Source organism: Scyliorhinus canicula, chromosome 4 (genome assembly GCF_902713615.1).
Source record: "Scyliorhinus canicula chromosome 4, sScyCan1.1, whole genome shotgun sequence".
NCBI classification, from domain to species: Eukaryota; Metazoa; Chordata; class Chondrichthyes; order Carcharhiniformes; family Scyliorhinidae; genus Scyliorhinus; species Scyliorhinus canicula.
Window position 1 is genome coordinate 129,694,086 of NC_052149.1, and position 27,899 is coordinate 129,721,984.

General features: G+C 51.0%; 1 protein-coding gene across 1 annotated transcript in view; it reads right to left on the bottom strand.

The window, feature by feature from the left end:
• Positions 1–27,899, bottom strand: part of LOC119964246 (probable voltage-dependent R-type calcium channel subunit alpha-1E) — a 1,062,240-nt gene that overhangs the window by 451,490 nt on the left and 582,851 nt on the right. Inside the window, exons 8-9 of the mRNA XM_038793526.1 lie at positions 7,958–8,061; positions 774–889 (exon numbers count right to left, since the gene is read on the bottom strand). Coding sequence (XP_038649454.1) covers positions 774–889; positions 7,958–8,061 — 220 coding nt within the window. The remainder of the gene's footprint in view (positions 1–773; positions 890–7,957; positions 8,062–27,899) is intronic.

Genomic DNA, 27,899 nt, shown 5'->3' on the forward strand with positions numbered 1-27,899 from the left:
ATTTTCCTTTTGGGGAACAATGGTAAATGTTGCCTTCTTGTGTGGGAAAGAAAGAAAATAAGGAGAGTGGTCACATAAGGAGAGTGGCCACTGAGACGTTAAGTCTTGTAGAAGTGGTGGATATGGCTTTTTATATATCTCAGATATTGACAGATATTTGGGGATTAGGGGATTTGGGTAACATACCCATTGAGCGTCACATTGACAATAAATCCCGGTGGGAAAATGTGCACTCTACAAAAAGTGTGAGTGAGAAAAGATTAAGGATAGACATCGCAAGTTTGAAGCAGATGTTGGACGGAGGGGAGATAGAAAAAAATTAAATGGGTAGACAGGAGCTATCAATTGTCTGACTGTTTTACGAAAACTGGGGCTAGTTTACAGAAATTTTGGATATTGTTAATGAAGGGCGCCTGTTTCTGTGACTGTTTGTTTTGGGGGTTTATTCATCCAAAACTGCGTGTGTTTTTGAGTTTCTTGTAATTTTGTTTTCACCAAATTTTTTTTTTCTCCAAGGAAGGGGAGACTGTTAAATAATGGGCTGAGAGTCATTCCAATTAGATGTCTCATTGATGTTAAGTATCTAATAATATGTAAAGAGGCTGCAGGTGGTCTTTGGGAGCATGTGATGTGGTGACAAGAGTTTTGTACAGAGCTGTGTTCAAAGAAAATAAAGGTGATTGTGAAGAGGAGCAGAACTCTTGAATCTTTACTCAACAGCAGCCGGAAGCTAACAGCCGACGGGGGTATGCACCAGGAACCTCGATACTCACCTGCTTTGTCGATCCAGGCTCGGTAGCCATTGAGCTCCCGTTCAATCTGCTGCTGCCTCCGGAGTTTCAGGAACGACCTCCTGTTCTCCACCCTCTCCCTTTCTTTGGCAAATTCACTGTGGGACCAGAGGGGGGTTAGAGTGGGCATATTAGACCAAAGCCTCAGTCCATTACTACCCAGTCATTATTACGATAGGTTCATCATCGGGGAGATATTGCAACACCCCCTCCCCCCACTAACCCTCTGAAGGGCCTAGAGACATACCCCCATGCCCAATAACTCCCATACCCGAAAGCAGAGACTGTGGGCAAAATTTTCTGGATTTTTTTGTCCCACCGTATTTTTAGCCGACAAGCAGGCAGCAGCAGCCCTTCAGCTGGGGTAAGTCACTCTTCTTGTCTGTCACCACCACCCACCCACGCCCGTCACACAGCTACAGGGAGCTCACTCACTACTGGCTCAATGGGCGACAAGGTAGCACAGTGGTTACCACTGTTACTTCGCAGCTCCAGGGTGCCAGGTTCGATTCCCAGCTTGGGTCACTGGCTTTGTGGAGTCTGCACGTTCTCCCTGTGTCTGCGTGGATTTCCTCCGGGTGCTCCGGTTTCCTCCCACAAGTCCCTAAAGACGTGCTGTTAGGTAATCAGGACATTTTGAATTCTCCCTCTGTGACCCGAACAGGCGCCGGAATGTGGCGACTAGGGGCTTTTCACAGTAACTTCAATGCAGTGTTAATGTAAGCCTACTTGTGACAATAAAGATTATTATTAAATTGTTATTATGGGCACCACCAAACACTCTCCCAAACACTCCACCTGCTTACATTCTCCTCACCTTGTTTCTTGCAGGACAAACTGGCTCACAACAGGTGGGAGAGATTCCAGACAGATGACGGATGCCTAAGTTAGAAATCCCCTCAGCATTCGAGGAGAGAGCACTCCAGCTGGCCGGTTAAGAAGAGAATTGCTCCTGTGCTGAGGGTGAGGTGGGCTCTAAAATATCGAGTGAAGACCCACAACACCATCATCTGTCACACCAACCTAACTTGAGTCTCGTCTCTTCTATCCTTCTGTGTCTGCAAGCACTAATAACATTTCCTTTCTCTCGCAGGCACATCAAGGGAGCAGCCCAGTGTCTTCACCAGTCAGGCACTAGAGTCCACCCCAGCCACCAGCGAGAATTAATTGTTGGATGTTGAGATAGAAGAGGCATCACAGCTTTCACCCACATCCTACATGACAGCAGAGACACGCACCTAAGTGAAGCTTTGGACTGGCGAGTAACTCATTTTTTCTGATCCACACCAGGCTCAGGCAGGGATGTCGCAGGGTGCCTGCCCACGGAGAATTGCTGGAGACCACAAGACAAGCCTTGGACTCAGTCATGCCTCAGTTGCTGGAGCTCCAAAGGCAAAGTCGGGAACATCAGAAAGGGATGCCAGCTACACTCCTCAGATTGAAAGGCCAACTGGAGGAGTCCCAACGTCTCCTGTCCAAGGAGATCATACTGACACACTATGGTTTTGATTTGATTTGATTATATTTATTATTGTCACATGTATTAGTATACAGTGAAAAGTATTGTTTCTTGCATGCTATACAAACAATGCATACTGTACATAGGGAAGGAAGGAGAGACTGCAGAATATAATGTTACAGTTATAGCAAGGTGTAGAAAAAAGATCAACTTAATACGAGGTAGGTCCATTCAAATGGCAGCCAGGTCAACATGCGAGGGTGGCGGCTGCAGTGGAGACCATAGTGCACAACCTCTGCCCTGTACCGGTGGAGGGCATCTAAGAGTGCCAGCGCCAGAGGACGGCGGGGCTTCTCGACCTCACCCCAGCTGCCCTTTGATCTGAAGGAGGAAGCCAGGGGCCCTTGAGCACTCATGGATAGGAGAAGTTGGTGCATAGCTCGGGACCTTCCATCCAGGAGACTCTGGTGTGTCTGGCCCATCTTCCTGTGGCTGCAACAGCTCCAGCCCTACAGGTAGAGGAGGGTGCCATTGCCACACAGCAACACACCGAAAGCAGGATAATGCCCTCCAGGTCTCAGCCCTCCAAGGTCATCACAGACAACAGGATGAGGCCGACAGTAGGCAGCTCCCACCTCTGCCATGAATCCAGGGGATACACCAAGACATAATGTCAGCGTTAGAAAGGTTAAGACAGTCTAGTTGCACAGCGTGGGCATGGATGTTCAGCATTTGTAGATAAAAAGCATCTACGCAAGTCATCAATTACTTCTGTCAATTAAATAAATCTCATTCAGTGCAACCTTTCTGTGGCTCCTTGCTCAGAAAATGCCTCCTTGTTGTGATGCCCACACACTGAGCCTCCGCCATCTCCTCTCAGCAAGGCTGTCAGCTCATTGGTTGGCATTCCCTCACAGTGACAGAACAAATCAATCATGCCAGTGTCTCCTTGGTATTGAGGACATCCGCCACAATGGTCAGGGCCATTACTCAACCCAGTCATTGTGAATGTCTGATCTCCGCGCATGGAGATAGACCCTTATGAAAGGTGAGCACTTTTTCTGGCGCCACTGAACCGCAGGGACACCCTAACTAAGGAGGAGCCTAGATCAGGAGAGAGAAGACTGTCCTCGCAACGTCGCCTTGATATTACCTTGGTCACAGAGTTTGCGAGCTGTCTTCAGTTAGACAGGAGTCAAACATTGGCAGCAGCTGTTTGGGGAACAATGTACTGTCCCCACTCCAAATCATCATCATCCTCCACCAATGTGGGACGGTGGGCAGCCGCTCCTTCCCCATGACATGAGGGTGTGCGCTGCCAGCAGTCAGGAAGGGACATCAGCTTGATGGATGTAACCACTGGCCTTACTCCTGATATTCCATGTAGCAGGAGGCTATGAGGGCATCCAAGCTCTCCTGCCCTTCTGGCCATTGCCACTGCCTGATGGTCTGCCTCTACTTCCTCCAGAACTTTCCTTCGTCATCCGCTTCAATGTCCTCTTCATCAAAGGAGATGTGCCACTCTACTCATCCATCTCCTCACCCTATTGAAACACCAGGTTGTGGAGGGTGCAGCAGACAACCAGAATGCGCGACATCCTCTGTGGATTGTATTGCAGCGCTCCACCAGACCGGTCCAGGCACCGGAACCACATCTTCAACATTCCGATGGTCTGTTGTACCAAAGCGTAACTAGCAACATGAGCCTTGTTGGATCGCGTCTCTGCTGCACATTGTGATCTCTGCACAGGCATTAGCAGCCGCATCCTCAGGGGTACCCTTTGTCCCCGACGACAACCCCGTAGCCATCGAGCTCCCTCAGAAACATTGGATATGTGACAGTGGCTCAGGGTGAAGCTGCCATGAACACTCCCCAGGAACCGAGCACACACCTGGTGGATGTGCTTTGTAAACGGGCTGAACACTGAAGGAGCAGAGGCTGTTGTGGTTGATAAACTTGCTGATGCCAGAGGGATCAGCAAGCCATGTGGGTGTAATCAATGGATCCATGCACTTGTGGACAGCCTGATATCTGGGCAAATCCATGACTATTGCAACCTAGCTTGCCTGGTCCTGGTCGAAATTGATGTAGTTATGAGATATTTTGTAGTGTGTCCGTCATCCCCTTGATGTACTTCTGAGAGAAGGCCTGTGAGATGTCACAAAAGTCACCATTGGTGCCATGAAAGAACACTGACATGCAAAAAGTTGAGGGAGGCTGTGACATTCAAAGCCTCAGGCAGTGTTCCTCCAGGTTCATGTGCCGCCAACTCCTGAAAGTGGCAGAGATGAGCCACCATGTCTATATAATCCATAGAATCTATTGAATGCCCAATGTAGAAGGGGGCCATTCAGCCCATCGAGTCTGCACCGATCCTCCAAAACCTAGGCCCACTCTCCCAATCCACCAAACCTGCATATCTTTAGACTGTGGAGGAAACCTTGGCACCCCAAGGAAATCCATGCAGACAAGGGGAGAGCATGCAAACTCCATACAAGAGTTCAAGGCTGGAATTGATCCCGGATCCCCTGGCATTGTGAGACACCAGTGCTAAGCACTGTGCCACCATGCCATCCTTGGACAGGCAAAGTCTTCTCTGACACTGGTTCTCGCACATCTGCAGGAATGTCATGCAGCATCTGTAGATCCTGGTCTGTAGAAGACACGTTCAAGTGGATGCTGTCTGGGATCCCTTCTGTGGCAGCGGAGCAGGTCCTGTGACCCCTTCCCCCACAGGATTCTGTTCCTGCCTCTGGAGAGCGAGATGCTTCCTTTGATGTCTTCTGTCTTCTTGACACGCTAGAAGAATGCTACCCAGTTCCACAGGCTCCACCAATCTCTTGCTCTACTCACTAAAAGGGGAGGAAGAGAAAGAGTGGAGATTGAGGATTCAACCCTTTGACCATCCGCCCTTGGGAGCAGCGTCTCGATGGTCACTGACTACTGTGTTAGCCATCAAAATTAGACCTTTCCCTTACAGACTCCCTTACAAGACGCCACATCATCCTTTCCCACTTAGCCTGACTGAGTGGTCACAGTTTTGGAAACCCTCCTGTCTCCTACGCTCTCATGTGAGATACATAAATCTGCCCCTTGTGTTACTGTAAGAGGGGGGGGGGGGGTGGTGTGGTGTGTGTGTGTGTATGTGCAAGCCTGTCAGGGATGTGTGGGGGGATGGACCCTGTGAGGATGCCACAGCTACATTTAATGGGGCAGAGTGCCCTGCTGAACTTTGTAGCATTCACTTTTTGTCAGGGAAGGTGTATAAGCTTACCCACTCAGCAAATGTTGAAGGAAAACAATGGCACTCACAGAATGGGGAGGTCGGCATGCAAAGGATTAACTGCTGATCGCTAATTAGTGGCACACACATTCATCCGTGTGGAGTTAGTGGACATAATTGGTGTCTGCCCAACGAGACGAATGTTAATAGACTAGCGGCTCACTAATCTGTTAGTCAAAAGGTATGTTCATTGATGTCATGTCTCTGTATTAGAGTTAACATGCTCAGTCATGAACTCACAGGCACCCCTCCCCACTGCCCCACCACTCCTCCACATGGTGGTGGACCATACAGGCCTTGTCTACTGGACACCCACCCAATCCAGCAGCACAAGCTTCCTGTTCGAGTCCCAGCACCACTCGAGATGGTAGAGGCCCATCAGCTGAAGATTTCAGCCTCGGGATGAGTGAGCTTCAACACTGGCTTCCTTCCCCTCTCATCATTGACTCCTTCCCCCGCTTTAGGGGCCAGACCATTTCTCATTCTCCGGAATAGGCGGCTGCCCTCTGGTCCTTTTCAATGCTTCTGCTCCCAGCACACCACCACTGAAGAACCTTCCATACTCACCCCGCTGTGCTGCCACAGTGCCTTCCTCCTCCCCACTTTGCAGCCGCCCCAGATTTCACCGCCTCCATGAAGCGCCAGCACCGCTACGGGTGCCCCCCACAAACTCCACCCAGTTCCCTGAACAGCGGCTGGCTTGCAAGGACACCCGACCCCCTTCCCGGTGTCCTCTCTCTTCCTGAACTCATTGCTGGCCTGCGGCGAACCGCACGCTCTCCTCTCAGAAATGAGCTGTACAGTTCTCCATTTTTAAAAACCTTTCGGGAAACACACAAACGTGAAGTCATGCCTTCGAAATCATATTTTTCAACGTTGGTGAAGAATTGCTGCAGGAAAGCCTACTGTGTTGAAATAAGCGAATGATAAGGTGAAATATGTGAACAATATGCCAACAGGCTTCCCTGATTGCATGGCGGAGCACGGCTAGAACGCTAATTCCATCATTGACGACAACAATGTGCCGGGGAATCTCGTCGATACATACCTTGAATTTTGATTCTTGCGAGAGTTTGTGCCCCGTCCACATTTCTGCCCACGGCAAACAGGTGCGCAAAATGCCAGCGTAATAGTGAACACTGACCAGCTCAGGAAAGTGTGGAACGTTTAAAAAAAGCTGTAAAAACTTCATTCATCTTAAAAGCTCATCAGTCCGAAAGATTAAATTACCAAAATTGGAATATTTCAGATACTCAATTCCAAGCACATTTAGATTCAGCTTCGGTATGGAGTAAAGCGCCCTCTACAGTGTCCCATCAAACACTCCTAGGACAGGTACAGCACGGGGTTAGATACAGAGGAAAGCTCCCTCTACACTGTCCCCATCAAACACTCCCAGGACAGGTACAGCATGGGGTTAGATACAGAGTAAAGCTCCCTCTACACAGTCCCCATCAAACACTCTCAGGGCAGGTACAGCAGGAGGTTAGATACAGAGTAAAGCTCCCTCCACACAGTCCTCATCAAACACTCTCAAAACAGGTACAGTACAGGGTTAGATACAGAGTAAAGCTCCCTCTACACTGTCCCCATCAAGCATTTCTAGGACAGGTACAGCACAAAGTTAGATACAAAGTGAAGCTCCCTCTACGGTGTCCCCATCAAACACTCCTAGGACAGGTACTGCATGGGGTTAGATACAGAGGAAAGCTCCCTCTACACTGTCCCCATCAAACACTCCCAGGACAGGTACAGCATGGGGTTAGATACAGAGTAAAGCTCCCTCTACACTGTCCCCATCAAACACTCCTAGGACAGCTACAGCACGGGGTTAGATACAAAGTTCCCTCTATGGTGTCCCCATCAAACACTCCAAGGGCAAGTACAGCACAGGGTTAAATACAGAGTCAAGCTCCTCCCTCTACACTGTCCCATCAGAAACTCATGGATTATGTAACACTGTCCCATCATGGGACTTAGTTCCTGTGACAGGTTTTCCCATTTTACACATCTGTTGGGGTAGGTTTTGTCCTTTGAATCCTCATTCAGAGGCTGGTTTAGCACAGGGCTAAATCGCTGGCTTTTAAAGCAGACCAAGGCAGGCCAACAGCACGGTTCAATTTCTGTACCAGCCTCCCCGAACTGGCACCGGAATGTGGCGACTAAGGGCTTTTCGCAGTAACTTCATTTGAAGCCTACTTGTGACAATAAGCGATTTTCATTTCATCTTTTCATTTTCATTCACTGGAACTGGCTCTTTCCAGCTCAAGTTCCATCACATTGCACCTGAGCATTGATATGTCGTGAGAAGTATTTTGCTTTTCCGAACAGCATTATTCTGCAGATAGACACCCGTAACCCTGTACTGTGTAGGCAGTGACCCCCTGGACTGGATGATATCTGGCTTAGAGGTTTACACTTACCCAGACAGGACTCCAAGCACCAGGTTCAACACGAAGAACGAGCCGATGATAATGAGTGGGATGAAGTACAGCCAGTTCCACGTTGCTCCTAAGGCATCATTGGTCTGCAGAATACGAGAAGAAATCTCCCTTTACATCTGACCCTCAGAACCACATGACATCCACTTGCCCTACTTCATGGATAGACATGACTGAAGCCTAATGGGACTAGGCCAGTTTTGGATGGAGATTAACAGACTCAGCTTCTGAGGTTATCCAGACTTTATAAGCCTTCATCCTCCCTCACATCTCCACCATTCAACTCTGTTTTGTCACTCTCCATGTATTGCCCTCCTCCTCCTCACCAGCACTCCCAGCACTGCAGGATCCACAGTGTCCCCCTTGGAGAGTTGGCCTTTGGTTTGGGATGAACATTTTCAAATTGAGGTATTGCTCGATAGGGAACTGTTGTAGGACAGGGAGTATCGGGGTATTGTGTGAACGAGACTCGGTAAGCAAGTTCAGACATGAGTAGCAGAGATTTCGGTGAGGGCTGTAGGTGCTTGACTGAGGTAGGGTTAAGACTGGCAGTGTTACTTCAGTGGAAGAGAGACCCATCTCAGGTGAACAAGAATAATCCCAACACTGTATGAGATGGTGAGTTCTCCAGTGTCCTGACCATAATTTCTCTCCTGACCAACATCACTAAAACTGATTATCTCCTCCCTGTCATAGAATCATAAGAACCACAGTGGAGAAGAAGACCATTCAGTCCACCAAGTCTGCACTGACCCTCTGAACGAGCAACCTATCGAGACCTATTCCCCTGCCCTATACCCGTAATCCCACATAACCTTTGGACACTAAGGGTCAATTTATCAAGGCCAGTCCACCTAACCGGCACATCTTTGGGCTGTGGGAGGAAACCAGGGCATCTGGAGGAAATCCACGCAGACACGCGAAGAATGTGCAAACTCCATAAAGTTAACCAAGGCCGGAATTGAAGCCGTGTACCTGGCATTTTGAGGCAGCAGTGCTAACCACTGGGCCACCGAACAGCCCTTCACATGCTGTTTGTGGGAGGTGTTGTGCGCAAATTGGCTGTCACTTTTCCTACATTGCAATAGTTCAGGAGAACTTAATTGACTGTAAAATCCTACGGAGGCTGAAAGCGTGTCCTGTGCCAATTCCATCTTCCCACAGGTGAAGACACTGAAATGTCCAGTGTCATTATGTCCAATTGGATGTTGGGAAGACTGAAGCCATTGGCCTGGACTTGCACCCTCGAGGTGGGTGGGGAGAGTTGGGAAAATTCCCGGCTTGGCCTGCCTGCCTTAGGAGAAAGTGCCTGCAAAGGCAGGATCCTTATTGCTGTGGGGTTGGGGGGGGGGGGGGGGGGGGGGGGCTGGCTGGAGCCGTACAAGCCAACCTGGGAAAATGTTTGGAGGCAGCCACTGGGATGGGACATTTAAAAGGCCCACCCACCCTGGTGCTGTGGGACTTCAGGCCCAGTTAAAATAAAAACACAAAGACCCTCAAAGGCCTCACCCTGCACACCCCCTCCTTCCAAACATCCCTCAAAGAGTGGACAGGGTATGACGGGCTATATAGGGTGGGGAGGAGGGGGGGGGGGAACTGCCGATGGATCAATCAAGCTTGGCATAAGGGACACGAGTAGGGCCTTTTGAACTTACCTTTTAAAAGGTCACCACAAGCAGACTAAGGTTCAAGGTTCCTGTAGGGGGTTACCATGGGCAGGATTCTCCGCTGGCAGGATGCTCTGTTCTGCTGGTGCCCGGGGGTTTCCCGACAGTGTGGGGCTGCCCCACAATAGTAAACCCGATTGATGGGCCGGCGTAACAGAAAATCCCGCCAATGGGTAGAGGCCGAAATGTGGCGTGGGGGGTGATGTGCCATCAATTGTACGAGAGACGAGTGCTTTACAAAAGTCAGGCTTTAATAGACTAGAACATAGCTCTGCGATCGTCTACAATGGAATGGACGATCGCCGGGCATTTGTCCATTTATATCTCGTTAACGGAGGCGTGGTTAACTCAGCCTCTCGGCCAATCGGTCGAGAGGCACATGACCGACCAGGGACAATGGTAAGCCGGTGTTCTGGCCCAATGGCAGACAGGTATGCAAATCATATCACCACATTCACCCCTTGCGGAGAAGGAAGCCGGGGGGGGGGTATGAACGAGAGCCGTGGTGGGGGGGTGGGGGGGGGGGGGGGGGGAGAGAACTGGTGATATGAGTAGCAGCCGGGAGGATAACATTTTCTCTCCTTTCTCTTATCGAATTTGGGGGCTTCCCACTGGCCCAGACAAGAAGCGATATGTACACAAAAGTCCATGGAGCTGTAGAACTTTAGAAAGATTCGATCAGTCTTTTTGTGGCCCGTGACGTTCTGGCAGACCGCTGCAGTGGAGGAGTTGACGTCGGGTCGGCCGATGGTTCCGCTGACGTCCTGGAGTCCGGGAGCGATGGTCCTTGAATGGTCTCCGTCACCTGGAGACGCCATGGATGTGGAATGGGGAACCTGAGTGGGGTGCTGGGGGGAAAAAACAGAGGGGGGTCTGTGGTGGGGGGGGGGGGGGGGGGGAAGACCGCACGCCGGCGGGTGCCAGGTCCCGGAGGGAGACCGTGTCCTGTCGACCGTCGGGGTACTCCACATACGCGTACTGCGGGTTAGCGTGGAGTAACTGGACTTGTTCCACTAACGGGTCGGACTTGTGCACCCGCACATGCTTCTGGAGCAAAATGGGTCCGGGGGTGACCAGCCACGTTGCGAGAGGGGATCCGGAGGATGACTTCCTGGGGAAAACAAGAAGACGTTCATGGGGTGTCTGATTAGTTGCGGTACAGAGGAGTGAGCGGATAGAATGAAGGGCATCGGGGATCACCTCTTGCCATCGGGAAATAGGGAGATATCGGGACCGTAGGGCCAGTAGTATGGTCTTCGAGATGGTACCATTCTCCCGCTCGACCTGTCCGTTACCCCGGGTGTTATAGCTGGTCGTCCTGCTAGAGGCAATGCCCCTGTCGAGCAGGAATTGGCGCAGCTCGTCGCTCATAAAGGAGGACCCCCACTCGCTGTGAATGTACGTGGGGTAGCCGAACAGTGAGAAGATGGAGAGGAGTGCCTTAATGACGGTCGATGTGGTCATGTCGGGGCAGGGAATGGCGAAGGAAAAGCGGGAGAATTCGTCAATCACCGCCAGGAAGTAAATGTTGCGGTTGTTAGAGGGAAGGGGCCCCTTAAGTCAATGCTGAGACGTCCGAAGGGGCGGGATGCTTTGATCAGGTGTGCGGGCTCGGGGCGGTAGAAGTGCGGTTTGCACTCAGCGCAGATGTGGCAGTCACGGGTTACTGACCTGACTTCCGCGATGGAGAAAGGCAGGTTGCGGGCCTTAATGAAATGGTAGAGGTGGGTCACTCCTGGATGGCAGAGGTCCGCGTGGAGGGAGCGGAGGCGGTCTATCTGCGCGCTGGCGCAGGTACCACGGGACAGGGCATCAGGAGGCTCATTGAGCTTCCCAGGACGATACAAGATATCATAGTTGTACGTGGACAACTCGATCCGCCACCGTAAGATCTTGTCATTCTTGATCTTGCCCCTTTGTGCATTATCAAACATGAAGGCTACTGACCGTTGGTCTGTGAGGAGGGTAAACCTCCTGCCGGCCAAATAGTGCCTCCAATGTCGCACTGCTTCGACTATGGCCTGGGCTTCCTTTTCCACAGAGGGGTGGCGGAGTTCGGAAGCCTGGAGAGTTCTGGAGAAGAAGGCCACGGGTCTGCCCGCTTGGTTCAGGGTGGCCGCCAGAGCAACTTCTGATGCGTCACTCTTGACCTGGAAGGGGAGGGACTCGTCGATGGCGCGCATCGTGGCCTTTGCGATGTCCGCTTTGATGCGGCTAAAAGCCTGGCAGGCCTCTCGATGGTGGGAAGGTCGTGGTTTGAATGAGGGGACGGGCCCTGTCAGCGTAATTGGGAACCCATTGGGCGTAGTACGCGAAGAACCCCAGGCAGCGTTTGAGGGATTTTGGGGTATTGGGGAGAGGGAGTTCCATTAGGGGGCGCATGCGTTCGGGGTCGGGGCCTATCACTCCTTTACACACTACGTAGCCGAGGATGGCTAGGCGGTCGGTGCTAAACACGCACTTATCCTTATTGTACGTGAGGTTAAGGAGTTTTGCGGTTTGGAGGAATTTCTGGAGGTTGGCGTCATGGTCCTGCTGGTTGTGGCCGCAGATGGTGACATTATCAAGATACGGGAAGGTAGCCTGTAATCCGTACTTGCCGACCATTCGGTCCATCTCCCGTTGGAAGACCGAGACCCCATTTGTGTCACCAAACGGAACCCTAAGGAAGTGGTAGAGACGCCCATCAGCCTTGAACGTGGTGTACATGCGGTTACTCGCGCGGATGGAGAGCTGGTGATAAGCGGACTTAAGGTCCACAGTGGAGAAGACCTTGTATTTCGCGATCTCGTTTACCATGGTGGAAATACGGGGGAGAGGATACGCGTCCAGTTGTGTAAACCGGTTGATGGTCTGGCTATAGTCAATGACCATCCGGTTTTTCTCCCCAGTCCGGACCACCAGCACTTGGGCTCGCCAGGGACTGTTGCTTGCCTCGATGACCCCTTCCGTCAGCAGCCTCTGGACCTCGGACCTGATGAAGGACCGGTCCTGAGCGCTGTACCGTCTGCTCCGTGTCGCGACGGGTTTGCAATCGGGGGTGAGATTGGCAAACAAGGAGGGGGGGGTCCACTTTGAGGGACGCAAGGCTGCAGCCAGTGAGGGGGGTAGAGGGCCGCCGAATTGGAAGGTCAAGCTCTGCAGGTTGCACTGGAAGTCCAGTCCTAGGAGTGCCGTTGCGCAAAGGTCAGGGAGGACAAGGAATTTATAATTTTTAAAAACCTTCCCCTGGACCGTGAGGTCCGCGATGCAGCACCCGGTGATGTGGACGGAGTGCGAACCTGAGGCTAACCCGATTCTGTGTGTTACCGGATGGACAGGGAGCGCGCAGCGTCTTACCGTGTCAGGGTGAACGAAGCTTTCCGTGCTCCCGGAGTCCAGCAGGCAGCCCGTCTCGTGGCCGTTGAGGTGGATCAGCGTTGTCGTTTTGGCGAGCGTGCGTGGACGTGACTGGTCGAGCTGAACGGCCGCGAACCGTAGAGAAAATCCGTGTCCGTCGTCGCCGTCCGAGTCGATGCTGAAGGAACCTTGCGTGCCAGTCCCGGAAGGCGGTGGCTAGGATCCGCACGTGGAGTCGGGATCCCAAGATGGCGGCGCCCAGGACCCGCACGTTGAGTCGGGGCCCCAAGATGGCGGTGCCCAGGACCCGCACGTGGGGTCGGCGCCCCAAGATGGCGGCGCCCATGAGGCCCTTGTGGTCGCTGGGGGCGGGGCTAGCGGTGCCGGCGAGCCGAGTGGAGCTGCTGCGAGCGGAGGAGGTGAGGCGCGCAGGCTAGGAGCAGGAGCCCGGGGGCGGGGGGGGGGGGGGGAGACTCGCGCGGCGGGCAGGCAGGGACCGGGAGGGCCCGGAGAGGCGTGCATATTGGGTGCTGGGGCCCGGGGGTGGGGGGGAGAGACTCGCGCGGCGGGCAGGTAGGGACCGGGAGGGACCGAGCGGCGCGCTGGTCGGTGCCGGGGCCCGGGGGCGGGGGGGAGAGACTCGCGCGGCGGGCAGGCAGGGACCGGGAGGGCCCGGAGAGGCGTGCGTGTACGGTGCCGGGGCCCGGGGGCAACGGTTTGGGAGGAGCGGCCCCGGGGGAGGGAGGGAAACGAGCAGACCTGGCGCGGGGGCACGGGGGCGGGGGTGGGAAACGCGCGCGGCGGGCAGGCAGGGACCGGGAGGGCCCGGAGAGTTGCGCTGGTCGGGCGCCGGGGCCCGGGGGCGGGGGGGAAGACTTGCGCGGCGGGCAGGCAGGGAGCGGGAGGGCCCGGAGAGGCGCGCAGGTCGGCCGGCGGGGCGCGAGCTGGGAGGAGCTCGGTGCGCTGGAGCGGCCCCGGAGGAGAGAGAGAGGTGAGCAGGCCAGGCGCGGGGGCCTGGGGGCGGGGGGGAGAGTGTTGCGTGGTGGCTAGGAGGGGACCGGGAGGGCCCGGAGGAGAGAGAGAGGCGCACAGGCCGGTCGCAGGGGCCTGGTGGCGGGGTGAGAGTGTTGCGTGGCGTCCAGAAGCGCCGCAGCCACCTTTTTGGCCTGGCAGATCGTGGAGTAGTGGCCCTTCTTCCCGCAGCTCTTACAGAGGGCGGAGTGGGCTGGGCAGCGCGCGCGAGGGTGTTTCGCAAACCTGCAAAACGGGGTGTCCCGCGGCGCAGGCCTGAGGGAGGTCGGGAGCGGCGGATGGCAGTTGGGAAGCGTGCCAGGAGGCCTGGCTGGGGTCATAGAAGCGGGCGTTTTGATCAGTGACCTCCAGAGAGGAGGAGAGAGTCAGTGTCTCAGTTAAGCTGAGGTCGTCTCTCTCCAGCATCCACTGGCGGATAGCGGGGGACAGCATTCCAGCCACGTAAGCGTCTCTGATCAGTAGTTCCATGTGCTCCGTAGCTGAGACTGCGACGCAGGAGCAATTCCTCCCCAGGGTATGGAGGGCCCGGTAATATTGGTTTAGTGACTCACCGGGGAGCTGCCGTCTGGTGGCCAGCAGATGTCGGGCGAATACCCTGTTGACTGGTTTGATGAATTGTCCCTATAGCTTTAGTATTGCTTCATCAGAAGTCGTTTCTTCTTTGATTATTGCGTAGGCATCGATACCCACGCTAGAGTGGAGGACGTGCAGTTTCTGTGCCCCGGTGGGGGGGGGGGGTTGTAGATGCCAGGAACCCTTCGAGGCATGTCAGCCAGAGTTGGAAAAGTTCTGCAGAGTTCGGAGTTTGCGGGCTGATGCGGAGGCATTCGGGCTTGATCCGGAACTCCATCTTCAAAGTCTTAGTCTATTAAATTGATGTGCCATCAATTGTACGAGAGACGAGTGCTTTACAAAAGTCAGGCTTTAATAGACTAGAACATAGCTCTGCGATCGTCTACAATGGAATGGACGATTGCCGGGCGTTTGTCCATTTATACCTCGTTAACGGAGGCGTGGTTAACTCAGCCTCTCGGCCAATCGGTCGAGAGGCACATGACCGACCAGGGCCAATGGTAAGCCGGTGTTCTGGCCCAATGGCAGACAGGTATGCAAATCATATCACCACAGGGGGGGGGGGGGAGAATCCAGCCCCATGACTTTAAATACTTGGCCCGGTTGCATGAAAACTGTGGAGGAGTTGGAGATACCTACTGTGGTGGTATAAATGTGAGCACTGCCATTGGTGCAGAGCATGGGTTTCCCATTGGCTCTGGCTGGTCAGGTGCCTCTCGTCCGATTGGCTGGGACTAGTCATGTGACTGCTCACCAATTGGTCGAGAGGCAAGTAGACCCCGCCTTGGAGGTGGGGTATAAGTACCCAGAGTTCCTGGCGGTCGGCCTTACTCTGTAGTCGACCACCGGGCTAACAACTAGTTGATTAAAGCCACAGTTTGGATCTTAATCGTGTCTCGAGTCCAATTGATGGTACATCACCTACCAACACAATGGGGCAGGCCAGACCGGGAGGTAGCGGATATGAGCTTCTGACAACAACTGTCCCACGCCCTTTAAAGACACTCCCTAAAATCAGACTGCTGGTGAATGGGGTCGCTATTCCCAGAATTGTGGCATATCCACCATTTTAAAGGGCTCCCGAGTCACTCCGATTTAATGAAAATCCAGGCCATTGTTTTTGGTTCCTGCTCCATAATCCATTTCCCACCTACTAACTCCATCCCTTTCCCTGGCAACACAAGATACCAAACCACTCTGTCCACAATCTTGCTGTCGTACTTTCCAACATGTATTCGCATCATCACCAAGACCATCTGTTTCTACCGACGTAGCCGCCTGGTTCACCCGTGCCTCAGATCATCTGCAGCTGAAACTCTCATTCCAGTCTTTGTTGTCTCTGGACTTGATTGCCACAATGCCCTCCTGTCTAGCCTCCCACATTCTTCCCTTCATAAACCTGAGGTCATCCAAAACCCTGCTGCCCATGTCTTAACCCGCATCAGCTTCTGTTCCCCAATCATCGCTGTGGCTCCTTGTCAAGCAAAGTTTTGATTTTAATGTTCGCATCCTTGTTATCAATGCCCTTCATAGCCATGCCTCCCTCTCTATCTCCGTCACCTTCTCCAGCCTCCGAGATGCCTGCGCCCATCTAATTCATAGAATTTACAGTGCAGAAGGAGGCCATTTGGCCCATCGAGTCTGCACCGGCTCATGAAAGAGCACCCTACCCAAGCCCACATCTCCACCCTATCCCCATAACCCAGTAACCCCACCCAACACGAAGGGCAATTTTGAACACTAAGGGCAATTTAGCATGGCCAATCCACCTAACCTGCACATCTTTGGACTGTGGGAGGAAACCGGAGCACCCGGAGGAAACCCACGCACACATGGGGAGAATGTGCAGACTCTGCACAGACAGTGAACCAAGCCGGGAATCGAACCTGGGACCCTGGAGCTGTGAAGCAATTGTGCTAACCATAATGCTACCGTGCTGTCCAAATGGTCTCCCAACTACCTCTGATTTAATTATTCCACCATTGCTGGTTGTGCCTTCAGCTGCCTTGGCTCCAGCTCTATAATATCCTCCTTACACCTGTGTCTCTCTCCCTCACTTTCCTCCTCGCGGATGTCCCTTAAAACCAGCAGGGAAAATCCCCAGATATTCTATATCAATGGGAAGAGGATAACCAGGCAAAGGGTAGGGTCCATTAAGGACAAAGGGGGAGATATGTGGGGGAGCAAGAAGACATTGGTAGGGTGTTGAACTAATACTTCACATCTGTCTTCACCCAAGAGAATGAGGAGGTAGATATGGAACTGAGGGAGAGAGACTGTGAGGTTATTGGGCAATTTGTCATAGAGAATGACAAGGTATTGGAGGTGTTGGGAAGCTTAAAAGTGGACAAATCTCCAGGTCTGGGTAAATTGTGTCCCAGTGTGCTGTGGGAGGCGAGAGAGAAGATTGCACGGGCTCTGACCCAAATATATTCTTCTTCTCTGTGCCAGAGGACTGGAGAACAGCTAATGTGGTTTCACTCTTTAAGAAAGGTTGTAGAGATAAGCCAGGTAACTACAGACCAGTGACTCTCACGTCAGTGGTAGGGAAATTATTGCTCAGTTAAGAGATTAACAGTCTTTAAAGCATTGCAGGCATGACTGAGAACAAGGGAGATCTGAAACAAGCTGAGAAACAGTTTGTGAAAACATACAGCCAGAGTTCCTGCATTGGTCTGACAGGAGTCAGACCTTGTTTTTAAATCAGTTTCAAGAGATCTCTCTTTCTTAAACATTTCTGTAAAGCTTATGTGCCATTGGTAGTTAGGGTGGATTTAGAGCTGGGTTTTTTTTCTTCGTTGTTTAAGTGGGAATAATGGTAGCAAGCAAGGGTATTGTATTGACTGTATTGAGTAGTATTGTTTAAGGGGTAATTGTAAGCTATTTTCTGCTTTGATGAATACTATGTGAGTATTAAAGTTTGTTTTAAAATACCATATCCCTATTTCTTCATGTATTCAGTCCTGGAGGGAGTTATCCTTTCCTTACAGTTTTACAAAATTAAAATAAAATATTGGGGTTTCTGTCCAGTATCCTCACAACTGTTGGTGTCTGGTCTGGGGTTGTAAGAATAGTTAGGGGGATAGACACTGTTCTCTGTAGCCATGAGTCCCAAAGACGGTGTTGCCTGCCTGATGCCAAGGTTCAAGACATATCCTCAAGGCTGGACAGGAACTTGCAATGGGAGGGGAAGGATCCAGTTATCATGATCACGTGGGTGCTAGTGATATCAGTAGGACTCGGAAAAAGGGTTCTGCTGAAACAAATGAGAAACTAGGCACTAGATTTTAAAGATCAGAACCAAAGGGGATTACTACTAGAGTCATGTCCAAATTGGCAAAAGAAAGTTAGATCAGAGAGTTGAATGCATGGCTTAAAGATTGGTGAGGGAGAAATGGATGTAGATTCACAGGGACTATTTGGGGAAAGGGAGAGTTGCACCATATAGACAGTTGGGTGGGGATGCAGTGGTAATGTCACTGGACCAGAAATCCAGAAGCTCCTGTTAATAAAGGATGAGATTAGAACAACAGTGAATAGGGTCTGGATTTGGAGGGTCAAGAATCAGTTTGGAAAGAGATGAGGAACAGCAAAAGAAAGAGAAGTCAATGGTGGCAATAAAGTATAGTCCCCATGACAGTAACTACACTGCAGGACAGAATATAAATCAGAAATCATGGCTGCTTGTAAGGATAATCATGGGATATTTAATTTCATGAAGATTGAAAGAATCATCTGACCCTGAAAAAAACAATAGCCCACATCTTAATGTATTAACGCAGATCAGAGAAGGAGAGACAGAGAGAGTATCCAAGGTACAGCACGCTGACTTTGCGTATAAGGAACTAGAGGAATTCAATTTGAAAGGTGAAGGCGGCTGGTTGCGACTTGATCAAGGCAGGCAAGCAACACAGAGGTGTGAGACGCCGAAAGCCACCAAGAGGTGAGGTCATTCGCCGAACACAGGGAGCAGACGACTCGACTCAGGGCTGAGCGAAGGTCAACAGCAATGAGGCGCGAGGTGCTGAAAGTCACCAAGAGGTGAGGTCAGCCACCAAGTTTCGGGTACAGGCAACTCGACCCAGGACTGAGGGCAAGTCAGCAACAGCAACAGCAAGGCGCTGAAAGCCACCACAAGGTCAAATCATCTGGCGAGCGCGGGGAGCAAGCAAGGCGAACAGATTTGAGACTCGACCAGGGCAGGCCAGCAATAGCAAGGCGCAAAGTGCCAAATTCAAGCCATCACGGGGTGAGGTCAGCCACTGAGCAGGTGAGGCAAGCAGATTTACGTCTCGACCCATGGCAACAGGTCAGCAACAGTTAAGGTGCAACACCCCCTATCAAGTCCTAGCCATGAGGAGAAGGCGAGTGAGGCAGGAGGCTGACTTGAAGCCCACAGGCAAACAATAATCAAATTAAATGGTCACTGCCGGTGACGACCATGAGGTGAGTAGTCGCACGCAAGGTGGCTACTGTATGAATACTGCAAAAACAACCTTTTAACCCCATCAAATAGGCATCAAAATTACCCAAAACCACCACCCCAACCTAAACCTATCAGGCCACGTCAAAGAAGATCCAAAAAAGACAAAAATGGGAAAGAGCCAACCACCCACCTAGAAGGCCAACGACAAGGACGAGGGAAAGGAAACCTCAACCTCGGAGCCGCAGCCACACGAGGTGGCACAAAAAAGGAAAGCAGAGTTCTCAGCACAAACCCAGGCATTGATGGAGAAGCTCATGGGCTTCATCACTGCCAAGATACAGAGGCACAGAGAGGAGCAGATAAGGGACCTCCTGGCAGCCATTGAGAAAGTGGTGGAAATGCCGACGGCCCCCAAAAGCAACTGATGGCCAAAATGGAGCAGGGGCTGGAGACCCAGGAATTGAAGATGAGAGATCTGGAGAAGGCTGCCACAAATCAAAGAGACCGGATCGTGGAAATGGAGATCTAAGTGGCAAGGCTGACCAAGACTCCGAAGGGCCTAAGGGAGAAAATCGATGACCAAGAAAATAGATCTCGCCGCCAAAACTTGAGAATTGTGGGGCTGCCAGAGGTGATGGAGGGGAAAACCCCATGGAACACACCTCGGAGATGGTTGGTAAAGAGGACTTCATCAAGACCCCGGAGGTGTATTGCTTCGACATCCGCCAAGAGATGGGGAACCTTCATGAGTGATGATTGTGAAGTTCCACAATTACCAAGGAAAAGAACAGATCCTGAGATGGGCAAAAAGTGCGAGGGTTAAATTGGGAGGGACATTCCATCCGGGTGTACCAGGACATTTGGGCGGACCTGGCTAAGCGCCGGGCTGAATTTAACAGTGCCAAATCCACCCTGTACAAGAGCAATTCGTTATGGTCCAGGGGCCCAGTTAGATTTGGTAAATATGGACACCCCAAACTGGGATGACGCAGAGTTCATCAAGAAAAACGATGGCTGTACTTGGACACCGACCGACTAATCATGGAGGGCAACTTTAACTGTGTGCAAAACCCAACGTTGGACAGATCCAACTCCAGGACAGGTAACATGTCAGGCATGGCACGGCACGCAAACTGAGCACCTTCTTGGAGAAGATAGGGGGGATAGACCCGTGGAGGTTCCATCACCTGGGGGAAAAATAATTCTCCTCCTCCTACCAAGTACTCCGCATTGTAATTTACGGCCATGTGTCACATTACATCAACATGTGGTTGGAGAAGAGATGGGCCCAATGCCACCCTTGGAGGCTGGATACAGCCCTCCTTGCCAATAAGGAATTCAACACTGAAATATACCAAGCAAATGTACCCTGCAACTGGAATGGGGAGGTCTTACCATTCATGTCCTGGAAGGCACTGAAGGCGGTGATCAAGGGACAATTCACAGCTTATAAGGCCTTTCAGGACAGGAAGACTCCATACTAGAGGTGGATCAGCAGTGTTCCACAGCTCTAACTGGCAGAAAGGAAAAAGCTGCAAATGGAATATGACCTGCGCTCCAAACGGAAGGAAGTCGACCAGCTCTGCCAGGCATAGGAGGCCTTTTACCAACATGGAGACAAAGCCAGCTGCATGCTGGCACACCAGCTAAGAAAACAGGCTGCTGCGAAATGGAGAGCTCAGATCAGGGACAGTAATAGTGTGATGCTAGCGGACCCAGACAAAGTCAATAAGGCCTTTATGGATTTTTACCGAGGGCTATACACCTCCAAGCCCCGGAGGGGGCCTCGTGGATGGAACAGTTCCTCAAAAGGTTGGACATACCGGCAGTGGGTAAGAACAAAAACAGGCGCTGGAAGCACCCCGAGGGCTGGGCGAAATTACGGCGTGCATCAACTCTATGTAATCAGGGAAACCACCGAGACCAGATGGGTTCCCGAAAAGACTTTTACAAAAAATTCTCAGCAGCTCTGACCCCGCACCTGCAGGAAATTTTCTAAGGGGCCCTGTCGGCCATGCTGGCCCAGGCCTCCATTTCATTGATCGCCAAAAGGGACAAAGGCCCGACAGAGTGTGGATTATACAGACCCATCTCTCTCCTAAACACTGACGTGAAAATCCTGGCGAAAGTTCTGGCGAGGCAACTGGAGAGCTGCCTGCCAGATGTGATCACGGAAGATCAGACCGGGTTTTTAAAAGGAAGAAATCAACAGTGAACATTAAATGCCCACTGAACGTAGTAATGATTCCATCCAGGGATCGTCCCCCTGGACACTGGTAAAGCCTTTGATCGAATAGAATGTAGATACCTCATGGTTTGGAGAGGGATTCACCACGTGGGTGAAGCTCCTGTACAGCCCTCCTATGGCAAGTGCATGGATAAGCATCACCAGCTCCAGCTCTGAATACACTCAGCTGCACAGGGGATGAGGCAGGGGTGCCCACTACCCCCATTGATGTTTGCAAGAGCAATTGGGCTGCTGGCTATCGCTCTACCATCGGGCTCCGGGGGTGTGTGTTGGGAGATTGGGAGTCGTGCGGTGGCCAGTGCTCGAAGAGAGTTCCCCGTGAGGAGGCCTCCTCCATTCGTACCCAATCTGCCTCTGGCTCCCTTAGCCACCCTTCTACCCTTTCCGAGTTGGCCGCCCAGTGATAGAGAGGTGGGTCTGTATTGTTGGGTTTTAGGATGTGGAACCAGCCTGGACGCCATTTTGAACTGGGAAAGATGTCCACGGGGATGGACACTACCTTTAGGATGTGGGGAGGGGATGGAGGAATGCTGTCTATGGCAGATTTTGGGGTATCAGAGCACTCAGACAGGAAAAGAGGAATTTGGCACAGAGATAGGGGGAGATGCTGGATTGAAGGACTGCACAGAGTCAACTCCACCTCCTCCTGCACCGAGCTAAGCCTAATGCAGCTCAAGATGGTGCACAGAGTACACCTCACCAAGGAACATGAGCGGGTTCTTCCCGAGGTGAAGACAAGTGTGAAAGGTGCGTTGGGGGTTGGCCAACCAAACCCACATGTTCAAGTCATGCCCCAGGCTCGGGGAATTTTGGATGGCCTTCTTCGAGGCTTTGTCCAAGGTGGTGGGGATCGAGATGGAGTCGTGCCCTGTGGTGGTTTTCGGGTGTCAGAGCAGTCAGAACTCTGGACAGGAAAAGTGGCGGATGCCTTGACCTTCGCGTCACAGATCGCCAGGCGGAAACTTCTGCTCGGATGGAAATCGGCAGCATCGCCCCAACCCTCGGAATTGCTCACAGACCTGGCCGAATTCCTGAGGCTGAAAGAAAATGCAATTTAAAATAAGAGGGTCCGAACAGAGGTTCCACACCATGTGGAGCAAATTCCCAAACTTATTCACGGATCTCTATGCAACTAGCAGCCAGTCGTTGGTGAATGGGGGGGGGGGGGGGGGGTGCAGGACAGGCCTCCCCTGTATGGGGACAAACAGGGGTAGCAAGCAGACCCATCCCATCTCCAAGGCCCAAAGACCAAGGGGGAGCCAAGCAAGCACGGGTGGCCGCCCCCCGAACGGAATGAAGGCTGCAGATAAATTAGAGAGGGGGTGGAGAGAGAGACCTCAAACACACCAGGATACAGAAGGGGGAAACGAGAAACGACTCCTCCCGATAAGCTATTGGGAACTTAGTGAAACCTGACAGACGGTTCTGAAAATCAAACATTGTTGTATAAATGTATATACTATCCAGCGTTAGAGCCCCAGTCATGGCTGTGGTGCAAAGGAGGGGCCCAAGGCTGTCTGTTCAAACCTATGTCATTGTGCGATACTTTATATGTGAAACCAGTTTTTTTTCTCTTTTCCTTTCTTGTTTACTCTGTAGCTATTAATTGAAATAAAAATAAAAATATTTTCCAAAAAAAAATGAAAGAATCAAATTGGCAAAGATAGACTGGAGTATGAGTTCATAGAGTGTATTTGGGACATATTTTAGAACAATTCATTCTCACACCAACAGAGAATATGCAATTTTAGGGGTGAAAATGCCTCATTCTGAGGCAGGCTGAATCAATGACATCACAGTAAAAAATTCTCATGGCAAGAGTGATCATAACATGAAGGAATTTCACATTTCACTCACAGGAGAGAAATGTGGGTCTAAAACTAGTGTCTTAAGCTTAAGTAAGCTTAAGAGTGGTTGATGTCCCTGGCTCCTTCACGTTTGGGACGTGTGTCCGGCAGCAGCTCTTGTTAGACCGCATGATGGCTCTGGAGCTGCGGATGCACTTTGGAGCATCCACAATGCTGAAGAGGTCGTGGATAGCACGTTTAGCGAATTGGTCACACCACAGATTAGGATTGCTGAGGGAGAAAGAGAATGGGTGGCCAAAAGGCAGAGAAAAAGTAGGAAGGCAGTGCAGGTGTCCCCTGCAGTCATCTCCCTCCAAAACAGGTATACCGTTTTGGATACTGTTGGGGGAGATGGCTGACTAGGGGAAGGCAGCAGTAGCCAGGTTCACGGCACCGTGGCTGGCTCTGCTGTCCAGAAGGGCGGGAAAAAGAGTGGAAAGGCTATAGTCATAGGGTATTCAATTGTAAGGGGAGTAGATAGGCGGTTCTGTGGTCGAAAATGAGACTCCCGAATGGTATGTTGCCTCCCAGGTGTACGGGTCAGGGATGTCTCAGATTGGCTGCAGAACATTCTGAATGGGGAGGGTGAACAGCCAGTTGTCGTGGTGCATATAGGCACCAATGATATAGGTAGAAAACAGGATGAGGTCCTACAAGCAGAATTTAGGGAGTTAGGAGACAAGTTAAAAAGTCGGACCTCAGAGGTAGTAATCTCAGGATTGCTACCAGTGCCACATGGTTGTCAGAGTAGAAAGGAAAGAATAGGCAGGATGAATGCGTGGCTTGAGAGATGGTGCAGGAGGGAGGATTTCAGATTTTTGGGACATTGGGACCGGTTCTGGGGGAGGTGGGACCTTTACAAATTGAACGGTCAACACCTGGGCCGGACTGGAACCAATGTCCTTGGGGGTGCTTTTGCTAACGCTGGTGGGGAGGGTTTAAACTAATGTGGCAGGGGGATGGGAACCAAATGAGGAGGTTAGTGGACAGTAAGGAGGTAGTAACTGAAGCCTGAAAGGAACTAGATCATGAAGTCAGCGTGACTAAGGGGAAGAGTAGGCAGGGAGCAGGTGATGAACGCAAAGGGACTAGTGGTCTGAGGTGCATTTGTTTTAATGCAAGAAGTGGCAGAATGGTAGCATGGTGGTTAGCATAAATGCTTCACAGCTCCAGGGTCCCAGGTTCAATTCCCGGCTGGGTCACTGTCTGTGCGGACTCTGCACGTCCTCCCCGTGTGTGCGTGGGTTTCCTCCGGGTGCTCCGGTTTCCTCCCACAGTCCAAAGATGTGCGGGTTAGGTGGATTGGCCATGCTAAATTGCCCGTAGTGTCCTAAAAAGTAAGGTTAAGGGGGGGGGGGGGTTGTTGGGGGTAAAGGTGGATACGTGGGTTTGAGTAGGGTGATCATGGCTCGGCACAACAGCGAGGGCCGAAGGGCCTGTTCTGTGCTGTACTGTTCTATGTTCTATGTTCTAAGTGCAGTAGGTAAGGCAGATGAACTTAGGGCTTGGATTAGTACCTGGGAGTATGATGTTATTGCTATTACTGAGACTTGGTTGAGGGAAGAGCATGATTGGCAACTAAATATCCCAGGATATCGATGCTTCAGGCGGGATAGAGAGTGAGGTAAAAGGGGTGGAGGAGTTGCATTACTGGTCAGAGAGGATATCATAGCTGTGCTGAAGGAGGGCACTATGGAGGACTCGAGGAGTGAGGCGATATGGGCAGAGCTCAGAAATAGGAAGGGTGCGGTGACAATGTTGGGGCTGTTCCACAGACCTCACAATAGCGAGCGTGAGATAGAGGTACAAATATGTAAACAGATTATGGAAAGATGTAGGAGCAACAGGGTGGTGGTGATAGGAGATTTTAATTTTCCCAACATTGACGGGGATACACTTAGTGTCGGAGGTCTAGATGGAGCAGAATTTGTAAGGAGCATCCAGGAGGGTTTTCTAGAGCAGTATGTAAGTAGTCCAACTTGGGAAGGAGCCATACTGGACCTGGTGTAGGGGAATGAGCCGGACCAGGTGGTTGAAGTTTCAGTCGGGGATTACTTTGGGAATAGTGATCATAATTCCGTAAGTTTTAGAATACTCATGGACAAAGACGAGAGTGGTCCTAAAGGAAGAGTGCTAATTTGGGGGAAAGTCAACTATACCAAAATTCGGCAGGAGCTGGGGAATGTGGATTGGGAGCAGCTGTTTGAACGTAAATCCACATGTGGGAGGCTTTTAAAGAGAAATTGATTAGAGTGCAGGACAGACATGTCCCTGTGAAAATGAGGGATAAAAATGGCAAGATTAGGGAACCATGGATGACAGGTGAAATTGTGAGACTAGCTAAGAGGAAAAAGGAAGCATACATAAGGTCTAGGCGACTGAAGACAGACGAAGCTTTGGAAGAATATCGGGAATGTAGGACCAATCTGAAACGAGGAATCAAGAGGGCGAAAAGGGGTCACGAAATATCTTTACCAAACAGGGTTAAGGAAAATCCCAAAGCCTTTTATTCATATATAAGGAGCCAGAGGGTAACGAGAGAAAGGGTTGGCCCACTTAAGGACAAAGGAGGAAAGTTATGCGTGGAGTCAGAGAAAATGGGTTAGATTAGAATATTTTGCATCGGTATTCACCGAGGAGAGGAACATAATAGATGTTGAGGTTAGGGATAGATGTTTGATTACTCTCGGTCAAGGCGATATAAGGAGGATGTGTTGGGTATTCTAAAAGGCATTAAGGTGGACAAGCCCCCAGGTCCGGATGGGATCTATCCCAGGTAAGTGAGGGAAGTGAGAGAGGAAATAGCTGGGGCCTTAACAGATATCTTTGTAGCATCCTTGAACACGGGTGAGGTACCGGAGGATTGGAGAATTGCTAATGTTGTCCCCTTGTTTAAGAAGGGTAGCAGGGATAATCCAGGTAATTATAGACCGGTGAGCCTGACGTCAGTGGTAGGGAAGTTGCTGGAGAAGATCATGAGGGATAGGATCTATTCCCATTTGGAAGAAAATGGGCTTATCAGTGATAGGCAACATGGTTTTGTGCAGGGAAGGTCATGTCTTACCAACTTAATAGAATTCTTTGAGGAAGTGACAAAGTTGATTGATGAGGGAAGGGCTGTAGATGTCAAATACATGGACATCAGTAAGGCATTTGATAAGGTTCCCCATGGTAGGCTGATGGAGAAAGTGAAGTCTCATGGGGTCCAGGGTGTACTAGCTAGATGGATAAAGAACTGGCTATGCAACAGGAGACAGAGAGTAGTAGTGGAAGGACGTTTCTCAAAATGGAGAACTGTGGCCAGTGGTGTTCCACAGGGATCCGTGCTGGGACCACTGTTGTTTGTGATATGCATAAATGATCTGGAGGAAGGTATAGGTGGTCTGATTAGCAAGTTTGCAGATGACACTAAGATTGATGGAGTAGCAGATATTGAAGGGGACTGTCAGAGAATACAGCAGAATATAGATAGATTGGAGAGTTTGGCGGAGAAATGGCACATGGAGTTCAATCCGGGCAAATGAGAGGTGATGCATTTTGGAAGATCCAATTCAAGAGCGAACTATACGGTAAATGAAAAAGCCCTGGGGAAAATTGATGTACAGAGAGGTCTGGGTGTTCAGGTCCATTGCAGGTCGATAGAGTGGTCAAGAAGGCATACGGCATGCTTTCCTTCATCGGGAGTAGTATTGAGTATAAGAGTTGGCAGGTCATGTTACAGTTGTATAAGACTTTGGTTCGGCTACATTTGGAATACTGCGTACAGTTCTGGTCGCCACATTACCAAAAGGAAGTGGATGCTTTGGAGAAGGTGCAGAAGAGGTTCACCAGGATGTTGCCTGGTATGGAGGGTTCTAGCTATGAAGAGAGGTTGAGTAGATTAGGATTATTTTCATTAGAAAGACGGAGGTTGAAGGGGGACCTTATTGAGGTCTACAAAATCATGAGAGGTATAGACAGGGTGGATAGCAAGAAGCATTTTCCCAGAGTGGGGTTTCAATTACTAGGGGTCACGAGTTCAAGGTGAGGGGAAAAGTTTAAGGGAGACATGCGTGGAAAGTTATTGTCGCAGAGGGTGGTGGGTGCCTGGAATACATTGCCGGTGGAGGTAGTAGAGGCGGGCACGATAGCGTCATTTAAGATATATCTAGATAGATACATGAATGGGCAGGGAGCAGAGGGATACAGATCCTTAGAAAATAGATGACAGTTTTAGATAGAGGATCTGGATCGGCGCAGGCTTGGAGGGCCAAAGGGCCTGTTCCTGTGCTGTAATTTTTCTTTGTTCTTTGTTCTGAAGCTAACTAGAAGGGTTTGAAAACAGAATTGATTAACGTGGAATATGAAAACAGATTGAAAGCTAAGGCAGTAGTTGGAATTTCATAACACTCAACAAAGATATATTCCAATGAGAGAGTTCCATGAGAAGTATGCACCACCAGTTGCTAACTAAAGAATAATAATTATATTTATTAGTGTCTCAGGTAGGCTTACATTAACACTGCAATGAAGTTACTGTGAAAATCCCCTAGTCGCCACACTACGCCACCTGTTCGGGTACACAGAGGGAGAATTCAGAATGTTTAATTCACCGAACAAGCACGTCTTTTGGGAACTTATGGGAGGAAAGCGGAGCACCTGCACCACGCCGAGATGGTGAGAACATGCAGACTCCAGACAGATCGCAACCCAAGCCGGGAATCGAATCCGGGTTTCTGATGCAGTGAAGCAACAGTGCTAACCACTGTGCTTCCATTCCACCAGTAAGGGATGAAGTTAAGGATGATATCAA